The sequence below is a fragment of the Ambystoma mexicanum genome, chromosome 11 (genome assembly GCF_040938575.1).
Source record: "Ambystoma mexicanum isolate Mex_15411 chromosome 11, UKY_AmexF1_1, whole genome shotgun sequence".
In the NCBI taxonomy this organism is placed as follows: Eukaryota; Metazoa; Chordata; class Amphibia; order Caudata; family Ambystomatidae; genus Ambystoma; species Ambystoma mexicanum.
Window position 1 is genome coordinate 1344655628 of NC_090934.1, and position 25343 is coordinate 1344680970.

Below are 25343 nucleotides of genomic sequence, written 5' to 3' on the forward strand. Positions count from 1 at the left end.
TGCAGAGGCATCGGCTTCCACGATAAATGGAAGGGACGGATTAGGGTGCTGCAAGACGGGAGCGGTGGTAAAAGCCTCCTTCAATTTGTGAAATGCAGATTGCGCTTGATCATCCCAAAGGAAAGGGACGTTCGGACTGGTCAACCAAGTTAGTGGCGCAACTATTTCGGAAAAGGAAGCGATGAAACGTCTGTAGAAGTTAGAAAAACCCAGGAATGATTGAAGGGCTTTTACTGAAGTCGGGACAGGCCAATCCAGTACTGCCCGGACCTTGGATGTGCACATAAGCACTCCCTTTTGAGAAATTTGAAACCCCAGGAACTCCACAGACGATGCATGGAACAAACACTTCTCCAGTTTTGCAAAGAGGGAGTGCTCTCTTAGACGGAGTAGGACAGAGCGTACATGTTGTATGTGTTGAGACAAGGATTCTGAATATATCAGGATGTCGTCCAAATATATTACGACGTTACAATCCAACAAGTCCCTGAAAATATCGTTCATAAAGTGTTGGAACGTCGCTGGGGCATTGCAAAGCCCAAAGGGCATTACACAATCTTCATAAAGCCCGAATTTCGTCTTGAATGCAGTTTTCCATTCATCCCCCTTACGTATCCTCACCAAGTTGTATGCTCCCCGTAAGTCCAACTTGGTGAAGATAGTAGAGGAGGTCATTTTATCAAGGAGCTCCGTGATAAGCGGCAGTGGATACTGGTTTTTTGATCGTGACATTATTGAGGGCACGATAATCCACATAGGGGCGTAAATCCCCTTCCTTCTTAGGTACGAAGAATATCGGGGAGGCCGCTGGTGAACGGGACGGACGCATGTGTCCCAAGCGCAAAGCATTGTCCACATAGTCTCGCAGGTGTTCTTCTTCCTTGTGAGTGAGTGAGTAGATACGGCCATGTGGAATGACTGCCCCAGGTATGAGATCAATGGGGCAGTCATAATCTCTGTGTGGAGGCAGTTTTTCTGACAAGCCTTTATCGAACACATCCGAGAACTCTCGGTATTCCAATGGAAGTACAGGGACCGGGATAGAGGATAAGGCACTGATGGAAGGAACACTAGTCACCAGGGCCAGGCAGGGAGAAAAGGCTGCTACCTTGTGAGACCCAAGGCATTTCTGTATGCAATAAGAGGAAGAGAACCGCACGGTTTGTTCAACCGAATCAATTACAGGATTATGCGTTTGCAGCCAAGAAAGACCCAGAATCATACCGAACTGGGGGGCCGTAATAAGGTCAAAGGTGATGGATTCTGAATGACCTTGTAAGGTGGACATTTGTAGTGAAGTCATTTGCTCCGTAACTTGTCCGGATACCAAACGGGAACCGTGTACAGCATGTATGTCCTCAGGTCGTATTTTGGGAATTATGGGTAGTCCGTAATGTTCGGCCAACCTAGAATCCATATAATTCCCACTAGCCCCTGAGTCTATCATTGCAGGTTTGGAAAAAGATTTGATGCCAGGGGCCTTGAAGCACATAGTAAGATAAACATGTGAAGACGGAAAACACTCATCCGAGCCCGGGTACATTTGACTCATCCTAAAGGCCCGGTTTACGGACGAGTCCTGGCATTTCCCACCGGTTTGGCGGGTCTTTTAGGACACAAACGAATATAATGGCCTGACTGGCCACAATAGAAACATAGGTTATTCAGTACCCGTTTCTCTCGTTCAGCCTTGGATAATGGACCCCTAATGGCCCCAATTTGCATGGGTTCGGCTTCGCTTTGAGAAACGGGAGTAGTGCCATCTGGTCGGGAAGAGGTACGAATATCAGGATACCGACGTTCGCCCCGTCTTTGCCGAATCCGAGCATCGACTTGAAGAACCAGGTCGAGCAACTCAGGAAAACCAGGTGGAAGGGCGATAGGGCATCTTTTAGATCATCCGACAAACCTTTATAGAAAACAGCCGCTTTCTTCTGTTCTGGCCACGTGGTCTCAGCCGCCAACTGGTTGAAACGAGCCAGGTAGGTCAAGAGATCTGTCTTGCATTGACTAATAGCCAAGAATTCCAAATCCGAAGTTTGTGCTTTGTATCGCATATCAAAAACACCGTTCATGGCTTGGATTAACCTATCGAAGTCATAAAGAGCCGGATCATTAGCTTCCAGCAAAGGATTAGCCCATGCTGCGGCAGTGCCACCTAGATGGGAGAGAACGAAGGCCGCCTTAGTGGTAGCGTCTGGGAACGCCAAGGGACGACAAAGAAAGTGAAGGCGACATTGGTTCACGAAAGTCCGATACGCCTTGGGGATCCCCCAAAAAGCATTCGGGTGGGGCCAAAGGAAAGGGCCCAGGAAGGACAACCGGAGCTGGGGGGGGGGTACAGGAGGAGGTGTTGCTGCAGCGGCATCACCAAATTCCTCATCATGGGGTAATGGCTGCACGAAGCTCTGTAATACATCCATGCGTTGATGTAAGGTCACATGGGCGGATGCCATATCGGTACGCAAGGCAGAAAAAGCCTGCACGAGAGCTGCCATTGGGTCTGATGCAGCCTCCATAACCAATAGGCGTTTTGTAAGGCTCCTAAATCTGTCACAACTCAGAGATTGTTTTCTGGTCGTTGCAGATAATACTTCCCCCACTCTTCTGGGGAAGTTCCTTTCCCTCAAGGAATCTGGAATCTTTATGGTGATGTGCCAAAGACTTCCCTCCCCAGAGCTAAGCCTGCAGGGATCAATACACCTGGCAGGCCGGGGGCTTGAGTGAAAAGGCCGGAGCAGAATCGTCAGAGCTAGAGGGACAAAGAACAAAACAGTTGTTCAGGAGATGCAGCCAAGTAGTGCCGGAGAACAAACAGCCAACAGCGCCCACAATTACCCACTCTTACCTGCTCCGTAGGAACAATATACAAGTAACCTACTAGTATCGAAGTGCAGAAAACAAGGAGGATGTCTGGTGAAGGGAAGGTGTGCCAGTATCCTAGAAACACCACGGTGAAAGCAGCAGAGCGTCCCAAAAAGGTTCAAAGCAATCCGAAGTGTAAACAGCAGAGCGTCCCAAAAAGGTTCAAAGCAATCCAAAGTGTAAACAGCAGAGCGTCCCAAAAAGGTTCAAAGCAATCCAAAGTGTAAACAGCAAAGCGTCCCAAAAGTGTTCAAAGTAACAGGAGTGGACAAGGAAAGAAATGAAATGTTCAGGGAAGCGGGCGTTCACCTCACGCTATTTCCCTTACGGAAATGTTCGGGTTATCAGGTCACCAAAACTTAAGGATTCAGAAATGGGAGGTCAATAATGAGCAAGCCGGGTTCATATAATCCAAGGGGAACAATCGAGGGAGGGAGGCAGGCGTCGGGAGGCAGACAAGGACAAGGCAGAGACAATAACTTGATTCGAGCGCCGGGTAGTCAAGGATTCAAACAGGAGTCCGGGAACAGAGCTCGTAACTAACAACAGTTTAGGAGCACTCGATCTCCGGATAGACGGGAGTTAAATGCAGTTCACAACAAATGAAAACACAGCAACGTCATGCGTGTATGTCACGTGGCTATAATAGCAAGAGTTGTGGGAGTTGTAGTTTCAAAGGGTTTTACGTGCCGGATAGCGCTCAGACAATCGCCAAGGCAGTTTCCAATTTAGCCGAGACGTGACATTAGTATCCTTCTTGGGAATGAAAAACAACGAAGCTCCCGCTGGGGATTTGGATGGTCGTATGGTGCCATTTTCTAGGTTGGTATCCAAGTATTCTCGGAGGGCCCTTTTCTCTGGTTCTGATAGGATGAACATCCTTCCAAAGGGAATCACCGCCGAGGGTTCAGTATCGATAGCTCAGTCTTTAGGTCTTTGAGGGGGGTAGGGCTTGAACTATGGCAGTTGAAAACACATCAGTGTAGTCCTGATAGGCTCTGGGGACCTGGATGATATTTGAGACCGTGAGTGGGCCTTTCTGGTCTGTCAGCATAGCTTCAGAGGATCTTGACGAAGAATCCAAGGATAGGCAGTGAGACATGCAATGTTCGGAGCCAAGAAACAAGGATCCTGCTGCTCTTTTAATACCTGTGGCTGAATTTGCCTACAACAATTCGGATCACTCGGCTGTCAAGACAAGCCCCTTCTTCTGCAGTCAAGGATTCCACCCTTCGGTTCTACCATCCCTTCTCCCGCATACTACACCGGTTCCTACAGTCGACTCCTGTATTGAAACCCTCATCAATGTACACAAGGAAGCCAAAGAACACCTTGAAAGGGCCTGAGCTAACACCAAGCACTATGCGGACTCAAAAAGAAGACCAGGACCTTCCTATGCAGTGGGTGATAAGGTCTGGCTATCCTCGAAACTGCTGCCTCGACACTTACGACCTAATAAATTGCCTCCTCGGTACTATGGCCCTTTTTCCATAAAGGAAATCATTAACCCAGTGGCCTTCCGACTGAAATTACCAGACTCCTGGAAGAGGATCCACCCAGTATTTCACACATCTCTAATGAAACCATACGTCCAGACCTCCCGGTCTGCTCCAAGATCTACCCCTGTGGTTGTTGACGAACAGCTAGAATACGAAGTGTCTCGGATATGTGACTCCAGGTACAGACGTGGTCCGCTACATTATCTGGTGGAGTGGAAAGGCTATCCTCCCAGTGAACGCACCTGGGAACCGGTCTCAAACCTAAACGCCCCCAGGCTACTTCAAAGGTACCACCTTATACACCCGGGCAAACTCGGAGGAGGCATACTGTCATGAACCATCAGACGCGTCCTTTCTGAACTTCCTGGTCCCTGACCCATAGGGGCTTGCACTCAATAGTACTCCCAACATGGCCGCCAAACGCGGAATAGTGTTTACCAGTTTCCGCGCCGTACGCATTACGTTCTATAAAACAGAAGCGCCCCTGCGTGTCAACGCTACAGCTTGCCGTGGCTAGACGTGTGCTGCCGTAGTTCGCTTGTGTTTCTCCTTTGATTCCTGGTTCCCGATTCCCCTAATTTCCTCCTCCTTCATTCCCTCTCCTTTTGTCCTCCTTGCATCCTGGATCTCCATGCACTCGTCTTCCGTGTGCACTCTTTACTGTTTTCCGGACTTCCCGGACATCTGAACGTTCCCAGGACTCGGAACGCAGAACGCACGCTGGAACCCCAGGACCTGCACTCAGGGTTATACAAGACCCGAACTCTACGAAAGAAAACTCCATCGAAGAACTCCCACAAACAACTTAGACAGGTGACAAGGGGGGAAACCTGTGACAAGAACAGTACAATATAGCTGTGTAGATAACAGAATAAAAGAATATATTTTAGTAGCCATTCTGAAATCGAATATAGCAAGTTCGATTACAGAACTTATAATATAATTATTATATTATTCAGAACCATATAATTCAGAACCGTATGAAACCTAATCATAAAACCAAACCACACAGAATGGACACATACATGACAACATGGGGGAGTAGTTGAGACCACAACATGCATGAAAGGTTAACACTGTGAAGTAGGTATAGCTCTCAATGGGATGGAGAACCAGATGCACCCATGTTAGGGAGAATTCTCAGAAATGTGCTAATTCCCTTCTACCTCAGAGACCCCCTGTTCGACAAGATTCTATGCAGTTGTTCTGACTTGAGTGTCGTGTAGACCGATGAAACCTCTGTCCTCAAGTGACGCACAGGGGAACTAAAAGAAACCCGCTGTGCGACCTTTGGGGCCACAGGTGGGAGATGTTACTTCCCGGATCCATGGAATCTCTGGAACACCGATGCTGCTGTCAAAAAGAACGAGGTTAAGTACCAGGCAATTACAATATATATATCACAATAACCAAATGATCTGAATAGTCTTACCTATCTGGTGTTTGGGAAACCCAGAAAACCTAGGAAGGAGGTTCAAGACTCAGATGATGCGGTCCCTAGAACAAGAGGACCGTGGGCAAGCGTGGATGCAGGATAAACCACCTGTAGAACTGAAGCCGTGACTTGAATCCCAAAAAAGGGAAATAGCGTAGAAGTTCAACAAGGTACCAAGGGACAATCCGAAGAAAGGTTAGGGCCGTGTCAGAAATCCGGCAATAGGTAAACAGTTCCAGGCAAAGGTACAAAAGGGTAATCCGAAGGAGTCCAAGAGAGAGTTCCGAGATCAAGGTAAACCAGTAGTGTAATCCAAACGTAGCGCCAACCAGGGTCTGAAGACCGCTGAGAAGCAATGAGTGTTCCGCACATCAAGCCTTATATACTGTGCGTTTCGGGGTCATGTGACGTCCACCAATGTCACGTGGGAAACGCCACTCTGGATCACGTGAGCAGGTGAACGATCGGCGTGGAGGTGTAACGCCACCCCTTCTGCTGTATATTCTCCATGGCAACTGCCAGTGCAGGAAGGGCTGCAATCGAGCCTGTAAATCGTACCTGGTACGGAGCTTTCGGTCCTTTGGGAAAACCGAATCATATGAGCCTCGAAACCTGGAGGGAGGTGTTGGGGAAATGTGAGCAGTGTTCTGGTGTGCAGTGGATCGGTGTGCAGAGATTCGCCTAACAGCAGTACCCTTTGGGTGCACTACAATAACCTTGATCTCCTGGCAATAGGGACCCAACCTTTGGTATAAGTCTAAACTACACAGGTTGGTAGTGTGGCTGAGCAGACTGGTTTATCTCAAGAGGGGTCAATGTGAGTAGTAATGTTGTGACACAGTTTCACAGTAACAGTTATTCAAATAAACACACTCAAGGTTTCTTGATAAAACAATTAATTTATTGAACAGTCCATTATATAAGCCTTCTTCAAAGGGGAGCAATATATGTAACACTTTTATAATACACTTCAAAACACACTCTTAGTTTCTCTAAATCAGATGATACCCATTGGGGATGACGCACAGACACTTCCTAAACCATCAGGTGACATAAATAGCTAGGACACTGTGGACATTGATTTATCACTGGTACATTAAGAGCAATACTGAGTTTGGTGTAAAAGTTAGAAAAGAGGAATAAAACAAAGATTAACAAATAATTCACACACTGGCAAGTACTTTTGAAACCTTCCAATGCAGAGTAATGTCCTGGGGGAAAGGCCAAAGCACAAAGTCAGCTGTAAAGAAGAGTCACTCAGGGAGCCAGGACAGCCAATGTTAATTGCACAATGTCTAGGGGACCTGAGGATCTTCTTTGCAGCTAGGTAAAAAGTCTTGCCCAATGTTTTTATAACAGTTTGTAGAAGATGGAACACTTGAAGGGCCTCAAGCTGGGAGGCTTGTGAGGGGCAAAGCTATAGCAACTCTACAAGGTAACCAAGGCGGGTCTCAACTGAGAGCAAGCAAGGCTACACAACAAGAGGTAAGTTCTCTTAGACTTTACAGTACCTCTGGTTAGAAGAAATGGTTCCAGCTGGCTTCTGTCCCTGTACAGCTTTGCAGATCCCGTTCCTGAGCCTCAGTCGTGGGGACAAGAGGGAGGACGGGTAGAATATTAAGTCACGCAGCCGCTCTCCGTAGGACCCAACTTGGGTATGTAGTTCGTCAAAGTTAATGTCGATTAGAACATGTGGCAACAGTAATGCATTTGGTTAGAAAAGAAAAGTCTTTGGTTGTTTTTCAGAATTATTTTTTATCAAAAACGATCTCAAGGTAGAGAAGTCACTAATATTTTCTTAGTGAGGAAGTAATTGCCACAACTTGTTAATGAATCAGACCATAAATGCCAATGCATTCTGGAAAATGATCCAGATGATTGTATATCACACCAACTAGAGATGAAGGAGAAATGTCTTGCACGTGGTTATAAACAAGAGGAACTGAACACAGCATCTGTAAGGGTTAATACCCTTGAACGCGAGACTCTACTATCCACCGAAAACAAAAAAGCAAGAGAGAGTTGAAGTCACTAGTTTACGTATCCAAATTCTCTGTTCAAAGCAACAAGATCAAGAAAACCATCAAGAAACACTGGAGGATCTTTAAGAATGACACGAGTACAGAATCTATTTAGTGAATTACCTGTGTTCGCCTACTAGCGGAGTAAAAATCTCAGAGACAAATTGGTGCACACGAGACCACCCATTAAAGAACCAATTACACAACGGACCGGCACATTTCCTTGTCTTCACTGCATTAACTGTAACTCAGTAATCGAGGGTAATGTCATTTACCATCCAAGTACGGGGAAGAAGATCCTCCTTAAAACATTTGGGACCTGTTACAGTATTCACACCATTTATGGTATCAAATGCCCATGTGGAAAATACTATGTGGGCCAATCCACAAGAACGGCGAAAACACGGTGGAATGAACACCAGTCCTGTATCCCTAATGCCAATACTAACTCGGCCGTGGCCCGCCACTGGGTTGAAAATGGTCATAACCTTACACAGATAAGATTTTTGATTCTGGAAGTACTGACCAAGAATAATCCGCATGAGGACTTGGGTCTGCGGCTCAACCGCAGAGAGACCTTTTGGATTGATAAACTTGGCAGCTTAGCCCCCAATGGGCTCAATGAGGAAATTCATTATCACTGTTATCTATGATCCAGCGTTATTCCTACTGTTATGATTGCTATGGCCCCAGATAATACTGTATATGATCATGTTATTGTCTTTCTAGATGCACTATGCTCTATCTCCCTCTTATCACGATTACTTTTTTCGACTTATATGTTGTGGACCAATTAGCAACCCTGCCGCACATCCTGGACCTCCAGTCTGGGACCCCAGGTGCCGCCCTTTGACGACACCAACTGCTGCAGGGTTGCACAATATTGTTTATCATTGATTGATGTATTTACATCAAGATTATTTACCTCGACTTAAAATGTTGTGGACCAATTAGCAACCCTGCCGCACATCGTACCTCCAGTCTGGGACCTGAGGTGCTGCCTTTTGACATCACCAACTGCAGCAGGGCTGCACAATATTGTTTATCATTTATTTATGTTTTCACTAGTTGATGCGCATGCTTCTTTTTTCATTTACAAACCTTTTTTTCTTTGAGTATTCTTTCTATTTCTATGCATGTGGTTTTTTATTTTTTTGCACATGACAATTAGTTTCATTAACACATTAGGCCAGATAATTGTTTTAATTACAATGTATCAAGCTCATTGGCTTGATAGCAGCTTCAGATTCTGACCGCGTGCCCATTCGGGATGCGATGCGGTCACGTGCTTATAAAAGTAAACGTTGCTAAGGCAACGCTTCGATGCGGCAGCCTCAGACTTTGCTTGCCGGCAGCAAGAGAACTTCACCCTTCCCGTGTGATACAGGGTAAGCTTCCTAATAGTCCTGGGTTCCCCTGCACGAACCAGGCTTCCACCCATAATTATCACAGCTTTCTTTTGCCCACAGCCACAGAAGTGAAGGCTTTTTTTCTGCCCTTATTACTCGTCAGGCAGTCCCTACGAACATGGCTTCCATGTCTAGTCTGTGCCACTCATTTACCTTGCAAGTAGCCATACTCGGGTAAAAAGCCTTTCTCCATTAGATTATTTAATCTTACATCAATACCGACCAGTCACTTACTTTTTCTTTCTTTATTTGTTTCTTCTTGACAACTTACCTTCTTTTGAAACTACAACCGGATGGTATGTTTTTTTGCTTCACTATTATGTTGTATGACACTTATGCTTTATGTTTATGCATTATTATGCTGCATGTTATGGATTTGTTTTAATTTGATTTTGAACTCCAATGTATTACTTTCAGACTGGCCCCGATGAAGGAAATTGTTTTCCGAAATGCATTGGCATTTATGGTCTGATTCATTAATAAGTTGTGGCAATTACTTCCTCACTTAGAAAATATTAGTGACTTCTCTACCTTGAGATCGTTTTTGATAAAAATAATTCTGAAAAACAACAAAAGACTTTTTTCTTTTCTAACCAAATGCATTACTGTTGCCATGTGTTCTAATCGACATTAACTTTAACAAACTATACCCAAGTTGGGTCCTACGGAGAGCGGCTGCTTGACTTAGTATTCTACTCGGCCTCCTGCTATATATGTATTTTGAGTCAGGGTGTCTCCAGACTCATCGCAGCCAGCTCCTTTTGAATTTTTAGCACAAACTATCATGAACAAGATTTTCCTTTATTTACAATTTTGTATACCCGATAGAAGTGGATTTATTACCAAGTGATGCCCGCTCATTTCTCTCTTTGACAAGAGGGAGGATGTCTGGGTACTCTTGCTCTGCGATGGTCAGGTCAGTGGCAGCAATGGGCAAACTTCAATTTAGTGGTCCTTCAGTGTTTAAGCTCCTCGCATCTGACAGCAAATAGCAACACATCGGTTCTCAGATACCACTGTGGACTTTCCTCGCATCTTGGGTCCAGCACTTTGTTGAGGTGGCTCAGGCTTGGTCAGTCCTGCTTCAGAAAAGTCTGGAGGATCTTCCTAACGCCCAGGTCCGATTTTAAAAGCAATGCACACGATCTGGTGTTCCTCTCCCTGGCTCTTTGGTTCCAGCAGCAGCAGCAGTGGAAATACAACCAGCTTCGAGAGGATGTCCAGACTCACTGGTGGGACCAGTAAACTCCTTACTTTGGAGTTTATTGGTCCCACCAACTCAAGGGGAGAAGTTGTCGTCACAGGGCTTCTCTAGTTGAGGTGAATTTGGACCTTCAGCACAGCAGCAGGGCTTCACCGGGCAAACCAACGGTCCAGGAGTTGCAGCAGGCGTCTCTTCCAAGTTCTTCTTCGGATTCCTTCGTCCAGTGGCCGACTCTGCCTTCCAAGCCAAAAAACCTTACGTTTTATGCAGGTTTCTCTCATTCATTCCAGCCTAGCTGTCAATCACACAGCAGGATGGCTGTCCTTGCCGGACAGCCAGCCGGCCAATCACCTTTGGGTGCATTCCTGTAACCAAGGGGATTAAGCACAGGGAGTTTCGGGCACCTACCTCACGTCCTGCCACTGCCAGACATACTGGAGCCAGAGGCGGGCTTCACTCGTGAATCCCACCAAAGACAAAATGAACAAAGGGACCAAACCTGGTTTGGCGCACAGAGTAAATCTCAAGAAGGGCCTTTCCAACAAGAAATGGTGAAAAAAGAAGACTGGGCCATTTTGACTGTGGCTGCGAACGTAGCCCATGGTAAAAAAAAACCCACAATGGTAGCAAAAAGTAAATCACTGCCACCAGCCATTAATTGTAGAAAGGATAACATAAAAATGTTAGATGAGAAACTAGACAAAGGGGATACAAAGTAACCCCTCCAGCACCCTATGGTAAGATAGTGTGTGCTGGGTCTAGAAATTTACAATTTGTAAAGGAAAGTCAATTTCACTTTACTGCTCTTGGAAATTGTAGTTTATCCAAGAGAAGGTTTACCTTTGGGAAATCTAAGAGACTTCTCTGTGCCACTGCACTGAAGGTGCTGTGTGTCACAATACAAAGATGATGCCTATGGAGTTTGTCACAGCTGGCCTGGATGATTTTCAGGTTGTTGCCTTGTGATACACGAACGGCTCCCCGCATATGCTCACTCTTAATTTATTATCACATTTAATCATTTGTATAATCTCTAGCAGGCAGCAGTTGAATACAGTGTATTTTTGCTCCTTTCATAGCCAATCGTCCTGCAGTACTGTGTTTTGCGACTCAACGGTAGTGGACAATTCCCCCAAACTAGACATACTGAAGTCGAGATCTTGAGCAAATTCGTCAGTCAATTGTGTTGAAGCTTCAGCCTCTGTTAGTAAAGCGGGTGATATGTCTGCATGAATTGGAGAAACCGGTAACATTGAATGTTTGGTGGGTAGAACGTTTTTAGAGGGTGTACATTGTGTCAAAGGATTGTGTCAAAGGGTCTGCAAGCAATTGCAATGCATCTTCATTATCTTCATTTCATCTTGGCAATTTTCCACAAAATAGCAATGGTCCATGGTAACTTTGTAGGGTTCGCAGGTGTGATTCCATTTGTTTTCTGAACACTGGACATATGCATCACGAGTCTAGATATTAACTGCACCATGATGTGCCTCAAATAGTAGTTGCTCCATTGTGAAATCTGTTTGGCAAGCAATATCTTTGGTTTCAGTTGTTGTCTGAGTCTTTATACTCCTCTTACTTCTGGACCCCTAACAGATTTATAGAAAAACATGCTCAATGTATAGCACACATACAGAATATATGATTTTCCAACCTAAAACAAATGACAAACATCTGCTTAAAAACATCTCCAAAACAAACTGGTTTGTTCTTTACCCTTGTTTTGTTCACTTCGAAACCGTGCAACATGCCCTCAAACTATGTACATGATTTGGTCATGATGTACATTTTTGATTTCACCTGATAACCTTCCGAGATGACACACAGACTTGATCTGGGATCACCCTGCAAAACATAGTGATTATAATGTTGCCTTAAAGTAGTTTGCTTTGTAATGTTTACCCATGAAATCTATTCTGCATTAGGGAAGAAGTGTAATTTTAGAACCAAAATCAGAAAAGCTTGAAACAGTGCAAGGTTACATGCATTTCAGTCTCAAAGATTATCCTCTGTAGGATTTACTTTCATTCTAGCAAGGAAACTGTAAGTATGCATACCTCATAGTCTGGACATGTTGCAAAGGAGGAAGTGACTAGTCGGAATTTCCAGAATTCCCCTATAACATATTACTCGTTTTAATATGGAAGAAATAGCTAAATAAAACTGAAAACACGAGATACAGACAATGGTACATACTGAGAGACACCCATACATGCCACTTTGTGTAAATAACCAATAGCATAGATAGATATTTTCAATTGGTTAAAATTCCAAGTATAACGCGTGCATGTATTGTTCATTCGCATATAAAGGACTAGTACAATATAATTACTTGATAGGCGAGTGAGGTTGATGCTCACTCCGGAAAAGAAATTGATGAAGAATCTTGCTCCTTCATTTTCAGTACATTGTCAGAAAAGAGTACATTGGAAAAGTTACATTAGTATTAGAAATATGGCCACATCCAACGCTCTTAAATATCACTTTGTGAATGTCAGTAGGGATCACCATTGGATACTAGACGTGTCTGTGGTTTCGTCACTGGTGAGGGTCTGTGCTTCCATCACTGAGCTCTGCGTAAAGAACATGTCAACCAACACATTTTTTAAAACAGTAGGCGTCTTTTAAAGGGCACTATGGAAGTGTTTACTAAGGGTCACATTTAACTGATTTATTAGTGTCCCGAAAGCAGGGATAGAGAAATTAGTCTGAAGTGAAACATTTTAAAGTATGGGTGATTCTGGTAACTAAGGAAACTTGAGTAATACAACATTGATGGAATTAAACCCCGAAAACTCTAAACCGTTCATGAAGTTACCTTTTTCAATACACTAGTTTAAATTAATCGAGAGATACATACCGAAAAACAGAACAAATTCATCGTCCACTACTCTCCTGAGCCAGCTTGTGCCGAAATTGAGTCAAAATTGCATTTGGAAGCAATTTACGAAGAATTCTGGGTCTATGTTTGTTTGTTTGTTTGTTTGTTTATTTATTTATATTGCGCACCAGACCCTTAGGTTACCGGGCGCAGCAACAAGTATATGCGAAGCTTACAATGTTACAATGTTATATAAATGAATTTACAATATTACGCCATATTACACAAATTACTAGAATATACAGATAAAGAGTTGCCGTATTTACATGAATGTACAGTTAAAATATACATGATTAGCAGTAATAAACATAAGGTTGATGTCGCGTCGGGTGCATTAGGTAGGACTACGCTTGTGAGTGTTCGGGTGTTAAGTCATTGTTGGCGATAATGTGTTTGATAAGGTTCCTTCTGAAATGGGGGAAGGGTTGGTCAGCTCTAAGGTTAGGTGGCAGGGCGTTCCACAGGTTAGCAGCTTTCACAGGGAAGCAAACGCCACCAATTTTGGCAAGTCTGAATCTAGGTACTGCCAAACAATTGGAGTTGGCGAGTCTCATGGGTCTATTGGAAGTTTTTCTTTTTATTTTGTCCATCAGGTAGCTAGGAGCAGCATTATTTAAGGCCTTATGGGTTAATGAGATCATTTTTAGCTGGATTTTATTCTCAGTAGAAAGCCATTTATGTTGCCGCCTAGTCGAGGAGATATGCTCCCTCTTTCTTATTCCTAATGCAGCTCTGAGAGCATTATTTTGTAGAGTTTGAAGTCTTAGGGTAGTGGCTTTATTGGCGCTACTGTATAGGGCATTACAGTAATCAAGTCGGGAAAGAATTAAGGCTCTAGCCAGGATTAGGCAGCTGGTATTGGACAGGAAGGGCTTGCCTGCTCTGATCAATTTACATAATCTATGCTTTTTTGTGTACTTTGATTGTTCATACATATCATCGGTAAAGTGCAAGCTGCAGACGCGGAATCGATTGGCCCTCACTTCTCCCAAGGCAGCCTTGGCTCTACTTTTAATCTCGTCCACTGGAAAACCGCAATTTGTAATCCATCTTCTTATTCAATCAATATCCTTTGGGAATATATGCAGGTCTGTGCCCGGAGTTTTGAGATGGCTCACAGAAGGCCAACCTATAACGATACATGAAGGCATTCTTGAAAAGTCTGTAAGATCTGTATAAAAACATATAATTAATTATTACAAACAATAATCTATCAATAAGGCAAGTATTACACAGCTTTGTCTGTAAATTCTTGTTTTGAAGAAAGAAACCTGCGTAACCTAGTCGAATTTACACAGCAATCACTTTTCTTACAGAATTGATTGTTGTACCGCAAATTGTAATGTACTACTCATCCATTGAATGAACTTTCAAGCACCAAAAGAAAACGTGCTTTGAAACATGGACCACGAAACATTCCATTCTGTTACAATACACAGTGATGCAATGTGCTATTTACCAAGATCAAAATACATCAGACATTAGATAATGGTGAAGACTTTGAGATAAATGAAAATTAGAATACTGTGTACATTAGATGGAAATCGATAGAACGATTCAGCAAGCTGGGTAACAAGTAGCTGTGGAACAGGTGTTCGGGGAACAGGTAGCTCGCTGACGATATACCTTATGGATTGCAGAGATGTTCTCCTGGTAAATGTCAAGGTGTTTATAAAGGCTTAGCAAAGTGGGTGTGTATGTGAATGTGTGTGTTCGTTGACACCCACTCATCCTTGATACTAATGTTTCACAAATGCCAAACCCACCCACCCAGCTCACTGCTTGTACTACCTGTAGGGCAATAGCGCCAGGGTTGTAACACAAACACAAAATGCTTGTGTGAGCCATTTTATTTATCAAAGTGGCCAGCTTTTTGGGGCAATGTGGGCCAGTTTGATGAGTTACTTCAATATGCAGCTAGTATGAGGAAACACTGTTGGTGAATATATATTTTTTTTAATGCACAATTTTCATCACCTTTTCATCAAAATACTGCCCTTTGGGTAATATTCAAACAGTGTCCAAAAAGGAATGAATAGCGACTTCGAACTGTGGACCACGTTTACATTGGTGCCTGAGACAATCTTATGCCCAGCACAACCCTGTTCATAGGTGCCAACTGCCATTGATACTATGGGGGAGGATGGATGGGGACAAAATGAGTGCAAAAGGCCTACAACACGGCTCAAAAGACAAAAACATATGTTGATTGCAGGGGAGAGTCTAGAGACACTGGGTCTGGCCTGGCCATGTGGACAGCGAATATCATATAATTTGGGACACATTCTTTGAGGAAAGTCGCAGCCACATCAGCATGGTGTGGAGGCATGGGATACAAGTAGTCAACAAGATAGGAGGTTGGAAATCACATATTTTTACAAGATATATAAGACCAGAGCTCACAAAAGCTATATCTTTTAACAAGATAAGAGAAACCCTAGAAATCTGCATAGATCGTGGTACATTTCTTTGTGGGTAGGACAGGACCCAAGAGATGAGAAGCAAACGACCATTTAAAAACACGATCACATCCTGGTGGGAGCATAGTTTATTCTGACCCAGGGAGTTTCCACAAAAATGCAACACACCTATCACTAAATCGGATGGAATTATTCCATACAGGGATTTTAGACATACTAGCAACAAGGGGATGGAAATAGAGCTGGAAAAGAGCAAGCGTCTTTTGGGTGACCCAATCGGGTGTGGCGGCATGGGCCTGGAAGGAAGCTGCCAGCATGAGTGCTCACCAGCCAAGATGCAGTTCCCCAACAAACGGACCTGCGAGCCCACAATGGAGGCACTCTGTGATCTAAGGAGGGGCAATTCCCGTTTTCCCGGTCCAAGTGCCCAAAAAGCACAGAACTATGATAACGCTGCACACCTGTTGATTTGTGAAATAAACACAGTAATCATGTTTGGTTTATTATTATATTTTAATAAAAGCCACAGTCTTTAATTGCCAACATAAAAACAAAGAGTCGGCATAATTTTGTATGATGCGTAATGTATATTTTCAATGCTACACAAAGGCTAGCTATTCAACAGCTTGTGGCACCTTGAACGTCCACACCCACCCAGCTGCCTTGCGAGCGCCTGGTCTTAGGTACGAACTGCCATCGATACTGGGAAGGAGGAAGGGAGGGAGGGAGGGAGGGGGATGGATGCACTTGAATAGGGGAGTCTGGAGACACTGGGTCTGGGGACGCCATGTGAGGGGAAGCCTTTGAAGTGTACATGGTGTTTGGACCTTGAGTGTTCCCATCCTCCCAACCCCCCTTGCAAGCGCATGGCCACATGTGTGAACTGCCATTGATACTGGAGGGGGGATGGATGGGCATGAGGCGAGCGCAAAAAGCCCGGAACACTGCTGAAGAGACACAAACTTATGTTGATTGCAGGGACCAGGGTCTTGAAGATGGGAGTCTGCAGAAATTGGGTCTGGGGTGGCCATGTGAACAATGGTCCCTGTGCAAAATAACCCTTTGTGGTGCACATGGTGTTTGGCAACTTGACTGTTCCCACCGACCCAGCCCCCTTGGGAGCACACAGTCAAAGGTGTGAACTGCCATTGATACTGAAGGGGGTGATGGATGGGCATGAGGCGAGTGCAAAAAATCAATGTTCAAGGGACACATACATATTTTGATTGCAGGGAAAGGCTCTTGAAGAGGGGAGTCTGGAGACACTGGGTCTGAGGAGGCCACTTGAACAATGGTCACCGTGCAGAAGATTCCTTTGTAGTGTAAATGGTGTTTGGTGTTTGGCACCTGAGCATTCCCATCCTCCCAGCATCCTTGCGTGCGCACAGCCACAGGTGCGAACTGCCATTGATAAAGGACGGGGGATGGATGGGCGTGAGGTGAGTGCAAAAAGCGCAGAACAATGTTCAAGTGACACATACATATGTTGATTGCAGGGACGGGGCCTTGAAGAGGGGAGTCTGGAGGAACACTTTGCATTGTACATGGTGTTTGGCACCTTGAGCGTTCCCGCCCACCCACTACTGGAGGGGGACACTGGAAGGGGGATGGATGGGGATGAGGTGGGTGCAAAAGGGCACCAACCATTCTTTCAGGACCCTCATAGACACTTGGGCGTGTTCTTGACTCACTGAAAAATCCAAACAACAATTTGTATATGCTCATTTGTATTTTATTTAGTTTGGTGAATTTGATGGCACAGACTACAAGTTGTATACTTGAGGTTGCAGCACAGTGTGTGAAAATCCCCTGTACTGTCCGCTGTCACTGGGATATTTGGTGTGAATGGCTCAAATGACACAGGCTGGTATTACTCATTGAACGGGGGATCCAAGCATCCCATGAAGCCACCATGTAAAAGGCGACCAGCCTGTACCACCTTTGAAAGAGAAACATACATATTTTAATTGAATGAGCCAGATAAGGCATAGTTGCCCTTCGAAAAGTAACTTTCTGGAAAAATGTACTTGGACTTTGAAGTATCGACACATTACAAAAGTGAACACCCATTCAAGCTATAATGCTTTGGGCCATAGACAAATATTGTTTTTGAGTCGAAAGTGAAAGATACGTAAGCGATGAACAACTCTGATTTGCAATAAGTGTTGGAAATGTACTCAATTTACAGACTAAATTCATTTGTCCGTGATCGAACGAAGTTAGGACAATGTAGGAAAACAGGAAATGTTAGTCGTCTCAGTGGTCAAAATTACATCACATCTAGAGTATACTTACTCGTTAATTGGATTGCGAGGGCGAACCTTTGCGCAAAGTTCATGCATAAGCACCATCATAACCCTCAACACGGACCTTGTGAGGCAGGCTGCCCTGAAGTCAAGCAGCTCGGTAAGGCATAACGGTGGTGTGACTTTTTTTCGGCTATGTAGAACATTAGCCTGCATCGCATCTAGATAGGATTGCAAATGTTAGCAATGCTGCACTTAGTTAGAATTGTGATCATTAGCCTGCGCCAGACCCAGACAGGATTGTGAATGTTGGCAATGCCACACCTAGTTAGAATTGTGAACATTAGCCTGCGCCAAATCCAGACAGGATTGTGAATGTTAGCAATGCCACACTTAGCATGATTTGTGAACATTAGCCTACGTTGCATCGAAATAGGATTGTGAATGTTAGCAATGCTGCACCTAGAGAGAATTGTGAACATTAGCCTGCGCCAGACCCAGACAGGATTGTGAATGTTAATCTGTCCATCATTTAGAGAGAAATGTGAACATTAGCCTGCCCACACCCATACTAGATTGTGAATGATAGCAATACCGCACTTAGTTAGAACTGCGAACTTAAGCATGCGCCGGACCCGGACAAGATTATGAATATTGGCAATGCCGCACTCAGTTAGAATTGTGAACATTAGCCTACACCAGACCGTAACAGGATTGTGAAGGTTAGCCTGAGTCGCTTCTAGATAGAAATGCAAGTGTTGGAATGTCCCACACTTGAGTAGAGCTGTGAACATTAGCCTGATTTGCAGCTGGATAGAAATGCAAATGTAAATGTTAATATGCCTCACACGTGTATCACTGTGTACCCTGCTTTCCTGTTCCCCATGCTGTTGCTCTATATCCATATCTCCCCTCCTGTCGCTGTAAGCCCAGCCCCCTGTCTCTGTGTCTGTGTTTCGCTCTGTTCCCTGCCATCCTGTTCACGTGCCTGATCTCAGGCGCTTTAAAGATAACCATCATATCACATCACTATGCTTACTCTCTACTATACACCATCATTCAACTAGAACACAGCTATACCCCTGATTAATTCGGCCTAGCTGTTCACATACGAATACGACCCCATGAATACCTCATCAACCTAATAGAACGCAACTAGCCAAGCACATTCCGGCCTAGTTGCTCACATATGCGTCCTTTCAGGCCTAACACAGCCAGAGCCCAGTCTGGGTGTCCACCCACCAGACTGCACACATCCAACAGATATCTTCAGCACCACACCTAACACTAGGATGCAGCTACCATCCAGCAATTACATCAGCTGCACACATATCTGGTACACCCACCCACCCTATGACACTATCTCTCTCTACTGACCAGAACTACAGTTCCCGGGGGCGTTCAATCTACCAGCGCTTTGAGGTCATACCAATGATATATAGAGTGCTAAATAAATGGCAAGTAACATAACATAAGCATCCAGAGTATTCTTGGCTGCAGCAGTTCTCCACCTCGGTTGGTATGACCTCGCAACGATTGCAGGTACACCAGGTGGAAATGTCTTCCATGCCACTAGGCTTAGGCTCCAGTGATTCATCTTCCCAACTATCGTCTGATTCCCAATCGTTTCCGCTTCTTTCTCTTTTTCTTTCAATTAGTTCCTCTTCGGAATATTCAGGCTCGTACTGGTAGGGCTGTATTGTTGCCATAGTTCCTGAAAAATCCACATTCGAAAAAATAAAAAAACTTTTTGTTTGTATGCAGCAACTACTGGTAAAGTAGAAGAAAATACATTGCAATGTTAAAAATACCCATAGAGCAAATAAATGCACAATCGGCAAAAACTATGACCTTTACAAATTATATATGGTTTCGTGAAGATATTGATTATCTGACAATTATTTAAATAAAACACAAGTACCAAGTTAAATCAGTTCTGCCAGTGTAAGTACCTGTTTGTGTGGCGTCCTACTAGGAAGATAGCTGAACAGAGCAGAAATGCGTCACGGGGGAACAAATCTAAATACAGTGAAATGATTGAAAAAGCGACTGCAATGTTGTCTACTCAGAAAGGGTCTGTTTATACTTGTTGAAGAAAAAGGCATCCTGGCATTTCCATGGAGACACGTCAATAGCTTGCGCACAGAGATAGTTGACACAAGACGTGCATTGGCGTTGTGAAAAGGGGCGTAAGCATCTGTTGATGTCAGTTAGAGGGGCGGGCGATCTGTATTCTTGCAGCGAGGGTACTTGAACTTAGGGAGATGCATCAACAGATAAGATTAGCACAAGATGGCTGACCCCAACCTGTTATTTTTGCATGTGTAAAAGTGAGGAAAACTAACTTAAGATGCATAGGATTTTTTTTAAGATCGATTACAGTATGCTTAAAAATACATGCCTGAACGATCGGGACAAAAACATTTTTGAGTGAACCTCACCTTTAACTTCATCTAATAATATAAGTGTGATAAAAGAATTTTATATAATACAAAGTGGTTGGCTGCACATGTTTTTTCTGTGCAGCACGCAGCCTAAAAGCTCTCTGAAGTGTGGCAAAACTACATCTACTCTAAATACAATGGGCCTCATTAGGAGTGTGCTGGTCCGGTAACAATGGCGCCGGTAAGCCTATGGGACTCAAATGGGAATGGGGATTAACAATTTACCGGTGCCTGACTTCACGGCCCGCCAGGGCTGTAATGCCACAGTGTTCCTGTGAAGTCAGGCGCCGGTAAGTATTGCAAGTCCGGCAGCAACCCGCCGGCAGCACCGGCAGGGTTACCGCCGGACTTGTAATGAGGCCCAAAGTCACACAAAAAACAACACATGGCATCTACGTCGCCACCAGTGGTCTAATGCCTTGCTAAAACAGTTTTCTTATCTTAGACTTGCACACACCTTTAGAACGTTGGATTTGCACGTTTAAACATCCATCTCTCCCACTGTTTTCCTGTGAAAGAGATATTGATTCACGGTTGAGCTGCTCAACCCAAAAGAAGCTGATTTATCCATCCCTCCCTCTATTTCCTGTGATGCAGATTGAATCCTGGTTGAGCTACTCAGCCCATGAGAAGCTGGTCCATCCATCTCTCCCACTATTTCCTGTGAGAGAGATTCATTCCGCAAATGCAACTCATAGAGCAGCCATGGGATACAAACTGTTAAACTTAGTACACTAAGATGCAAGTTGACCATTGTTAGGCTAGAGCAGGGTTGTCCAACTCCAGGCTTTTAGTGTCGGAAATACGTCAGATTATCAGGATACCCCTCATTAATATTCATGAGATAAATTTGCATACAATTATTGTAAATGTATGCAATTTATTTCTCAGGAATTTGAATGAGGGATATCCTGAAAACCCATCAGGATTCCGGCTCTGGAATCCTGGGGTTGGACAAGCCTTCAATGTTACCAGTACAAGGGGGCGGGTGGGAAGGGGGGGTGGTCTCTGTCCACTATTTTATGTCAGTAGTACACTGCAGAGACTAGTGCAGGGAAACCAGGCTCTCCTTTATTTCGACTGTATGAGCATTTTTTCCCATACACTGTGAAGCCCTGCTAGGTTGGGGGCAGCGTAGTACCTTTATTTTACACTTTTGGCGGCACTCCTGTGCACTTTTTATTTTCTACTGTATAGAGTTCAAAATGACTTGCCATGCTGCTTAAGACCTATTTTTGTAGTTCACTGTTCTTTTGGCTTTCTTCCTCCTGGGTAGGTGTACACAATAGCCATATATGGTATTTCTTTTTATGGACTATAGTTTATTTATTTTCAGTTATAATGTCTACTGTCTAGTGCAATGATGCAATGTGGCCCTATATTTCCTTTTAGAAACAAACTGGCCACAGCTGAGCGGTACAACGTCCTTTTATTGCCTGCATGTTCATCCCCAAGCATTTTAACGTGCACAGTCCATCGAATGGGAAAGGGCAGATAAGGGTTAGGGCAGGTAGGCAATAGTAAAAATCAATGTGGGAAGGGGGTTGGGGGGGTGAACCCTCTCCCCCCAAAAAACAATGCAATGTGCACGTTAAAATGGCAGGGGATGAAATTACAGGCGATGAAATGACATGGAACCAGCTGAGCAATGACGGGATTCCCCTCGTTGCTCTAATATGGATACTTCGTAAGAGTTGCTGCAGAGAGACAAATGTTCATTCTAAAATGGCTGGCTTGAGCTGCTCAAATGAGTCACTTGGAGTGCTTATTTTAGGGGTAATTTGCATATTGACACAGTCCATTGCAATTGTCGAAGATGCCACTAAAGTTTAATGCTTTTGAGAAGAAAATGATGCATGATACCTCCACTTTAAGTCTTAATCTTTTCTTCATGTTTTGGTTAACAGCTTCACTCCCTAATTTAAGAATCTGTTTGCCTCAATCAATGCTCGTTGGCACTATTTGTAGGGAACATAGAGCGGTCATGCTAGTGAGTAACCCTCTAAGGAGAACACACAGGCTGTTTTGTAAATGCCCTTTCTCCTGAAGACCAGTTCCATTTGCTCAAATATGTTTGCCTGGAATTCGGTAACCCGTACACAGCACTGCAGCATAGGAGATAAATAACCTGTATCTTTCTAACAAGCGTAACTTGAGTCAGAATTAATCTATTTACATTTACTCATCCTGTTTTTGAGACCTAAGCGTCCTCCCTCTTTCCCCTTCTCATACTGACAACATCAATGAACTGCATTATCAATGGCTTGGTGCTGCTTCTTTTACAGAACCTAGGAAAGATGGCAAGCACCCCTAAACCGTCTTTATCATAGAGCCCTCATCTGAAGTATCATGCGCAAGAGAAAGCATACTGGTTTTGGTCTTCAAATCCTTCTGATAGCCATGTTTTTGTAGGGCAGGAAAGAGACACATTACTGAATCACAATATTGGGTCTGTTTTTCTAAAAACAGTGTGTATGCCTGGGAATACATGGCTACCTCTTGTAGGTTATTAACTTTGGTTTTCTTAAGTGTCATATTATAGAGAAATGGTTTGCACATAGGGTTGGTTGCATTTAACTTTTTTATCGATCAAATACCGTAGGTTAATAGTTATGTTAACAGAATTATTTTTCTCGCCCATGTACACAGCAGCTGGTCATTCGTGTTATTCTTAATGTCTTGAGCTGTGAGGAAAGGTATTTTAAGGGATGTCATGAAATCGTTTGATCACTGTCGCGTTTGTATTGCCTTAAAATACAGGCTACTCCCTTACTTGCTTGAAAAGATGGAAGAAACCAGCAGTGGCGTTCCTGCTTTTCTCAAATCTACTCCCCGCTCTCTACACTGGCTTAATCCATCAACGAGGCACCCTTGACATCATGACTCAAATTCAGCCGCTATGTACGGAGCAAGAGTCTTCTGCGGAGCCCAGAATATCTGTCCTGGTGCTGATGCCATGCCACTCTACACCATTTTACAGGTAACCAGAGGGATTGGCATATATGCAAAGCCGTGGGCTATTTTTCTTGACCTTCATTGTTCTATTTTGCAAGTATATTGCATACATGGTTGACTGCAAAGATTTTGGAATAGGGCATTATTTTGATTTAAAAGCCCGCTGTCATTTCTCAAGGATGGCGATAACGGATGTTGGCACTTTAGCAAACCTTTTTTGTATTTTAGTGGGATGAAAGGAGACTAAGTTGACTTTAAGACCCAGCAGATAATTAACTGATTCATCTCCGTGAAATTAAAAGAAACGCTTAAAGTGTAAAGCCTGAAGTGCATATGTGCACTGGTGGCTTAAAGTACCTATCTGATGCTAAAAGCATGTTCCACGAAACCCCTAGGTTTACTTCTCTTTTAATTTTCAAATGATGGATGTGACGTCCCTGGCATTAGATACATTCTTTAAATGATGGAAATTCTACTCAAAACATTTTGGGAAGCATCTGCTGCAAAAAGGCACATCCAAATCTCTACTACTGTCACAAATCATGAATGGATGATTGTGTATATTTTTCCTCTGCCATGTTAACCCCACTCACATCACTCTGCATCACTGCATGATCCCATCCAAGGCCTTACTTGGTGGTGGCCTAGAAATGTGGGACACGGTGCCTAAATAGCCAGTGCTACTCTGAGTAGGACACTGAACGCTGGCCACCTTCATAATTCGGTGAGGTCAGATGCACTTGCAGGAATTCAACCCATATTAACACGTTTTAAATAGGAGGCACTCTGTCCTGTATATACAATGGATGAGAGAGATGGGAAGAAAGTATGTGGATTGGAACGCTAATCCTCTTTGCCCATGTAATGATACATTTATTATTTGTTTAATTCTGAACTTGCAGGTTTGTTTGTTTATTTCGTAATGCGCACCAAAGCCTCGGGTAGCTGGGCGCAGCAGTTACAAGAATATTTGAGACTTAGTTACCGCATACAGGTCAGTACAGTTCATGAAACATAAACATTTATACTGCATACATTTTGGGTAGGGGGGTGCACAATGCAGTACACATCTCACCTAGCTCATTTTAGTTAAATTCTTCTCATTGCGAGGCAATTTTACCAAAATGCACACATTGCTTTCAAAGGCACTCAAATTTGAAAAAAAGATGAATAAATAAGAATGACCAAAAAAGTGGAGGGAGAGGACAGTACGGGCAAAAGGGTGGGCAACTGGTGGCTTCCCCATGATTTGCAATAATGAAGGGAGACGCACCCGACATTTGATGGGATGGCTGGAGGCGAAATAGTCAAACAAGCTATTTCTACGAGTTTGCTTTTTAATGAGACAGAGGTTTCAATGGGTTTGGTTTCAGGTGAGTTGGGTTCATTGAGATGTCGAAGTGCATTTCCTACCCTAACATCACTGCTTTTATTGTAAGGTTTATCCACATTTAGCTGTCTTGTTTACTTGAAAGGAAAGCTGGGATATTGGAGACAGTTTCAAGGCATGTTACCTGATTCTTTTATATCCAGGGTCTCCAACCAGTAGATTGCGAGCTACTGGTAGCTCTCCTGGAACTTCCCAGTGGCCCTTTGCATCAGACACCAAAATGAGCACACTGTGTTTATTTTGGTGCCTGACGTCCCCAGGCCCCTTCCCCTGCTGCTTCGATCTCCTCTCCTTGCAAACAGTCAAAAGTTGTGTGGACGGCGAAAGGAGGAGAGGCTGCATTAGGGCTCGGGCAGTGTCACAACAAGGGGTTATATATGAATAACAAAAGCAAATGGGAAATGTGTGTTGTGACCATTGTCACCAAATGGTGCAAATGATGACTGATTAAAAAAGGGAAGGGGTGCCTAGATCTGCATGCCATGTGTAACAAAGCTGGGGCTGTGATGGTTTCAGTATTTATTTAGATTTATTTCAGTTAGCATTACTTTGAATGCAAGTATTTGTAGGCTTC

The 25343-nt window shown here is 43.9% G+C and overlaps 1 protein-coding gene across 2 annotated transcripts in view; it reads left to right on the forward strand.

The window, feature by feature from the left end:
* PIGB (phosphatidylinositol glycan anchor biosynthesis class B) overlaps positions 1-25343 on the forward strand; it is a 706437-nt gene that overhangs the window by 152742 nt on the left and 528352 nt on the right. For both annotated transcript variants that reach the window (XM_069624862.1, XM_069624861.1), the window contains exon 10: positions 23185-23404. In XM_069624862.1, the coding sequence (XP_069480963.1) occupies positions 23185-23404 (220 nt within the window). The remainder of the gene's footprint in view (positions 1-23184; positions 23405-25343) is intronic.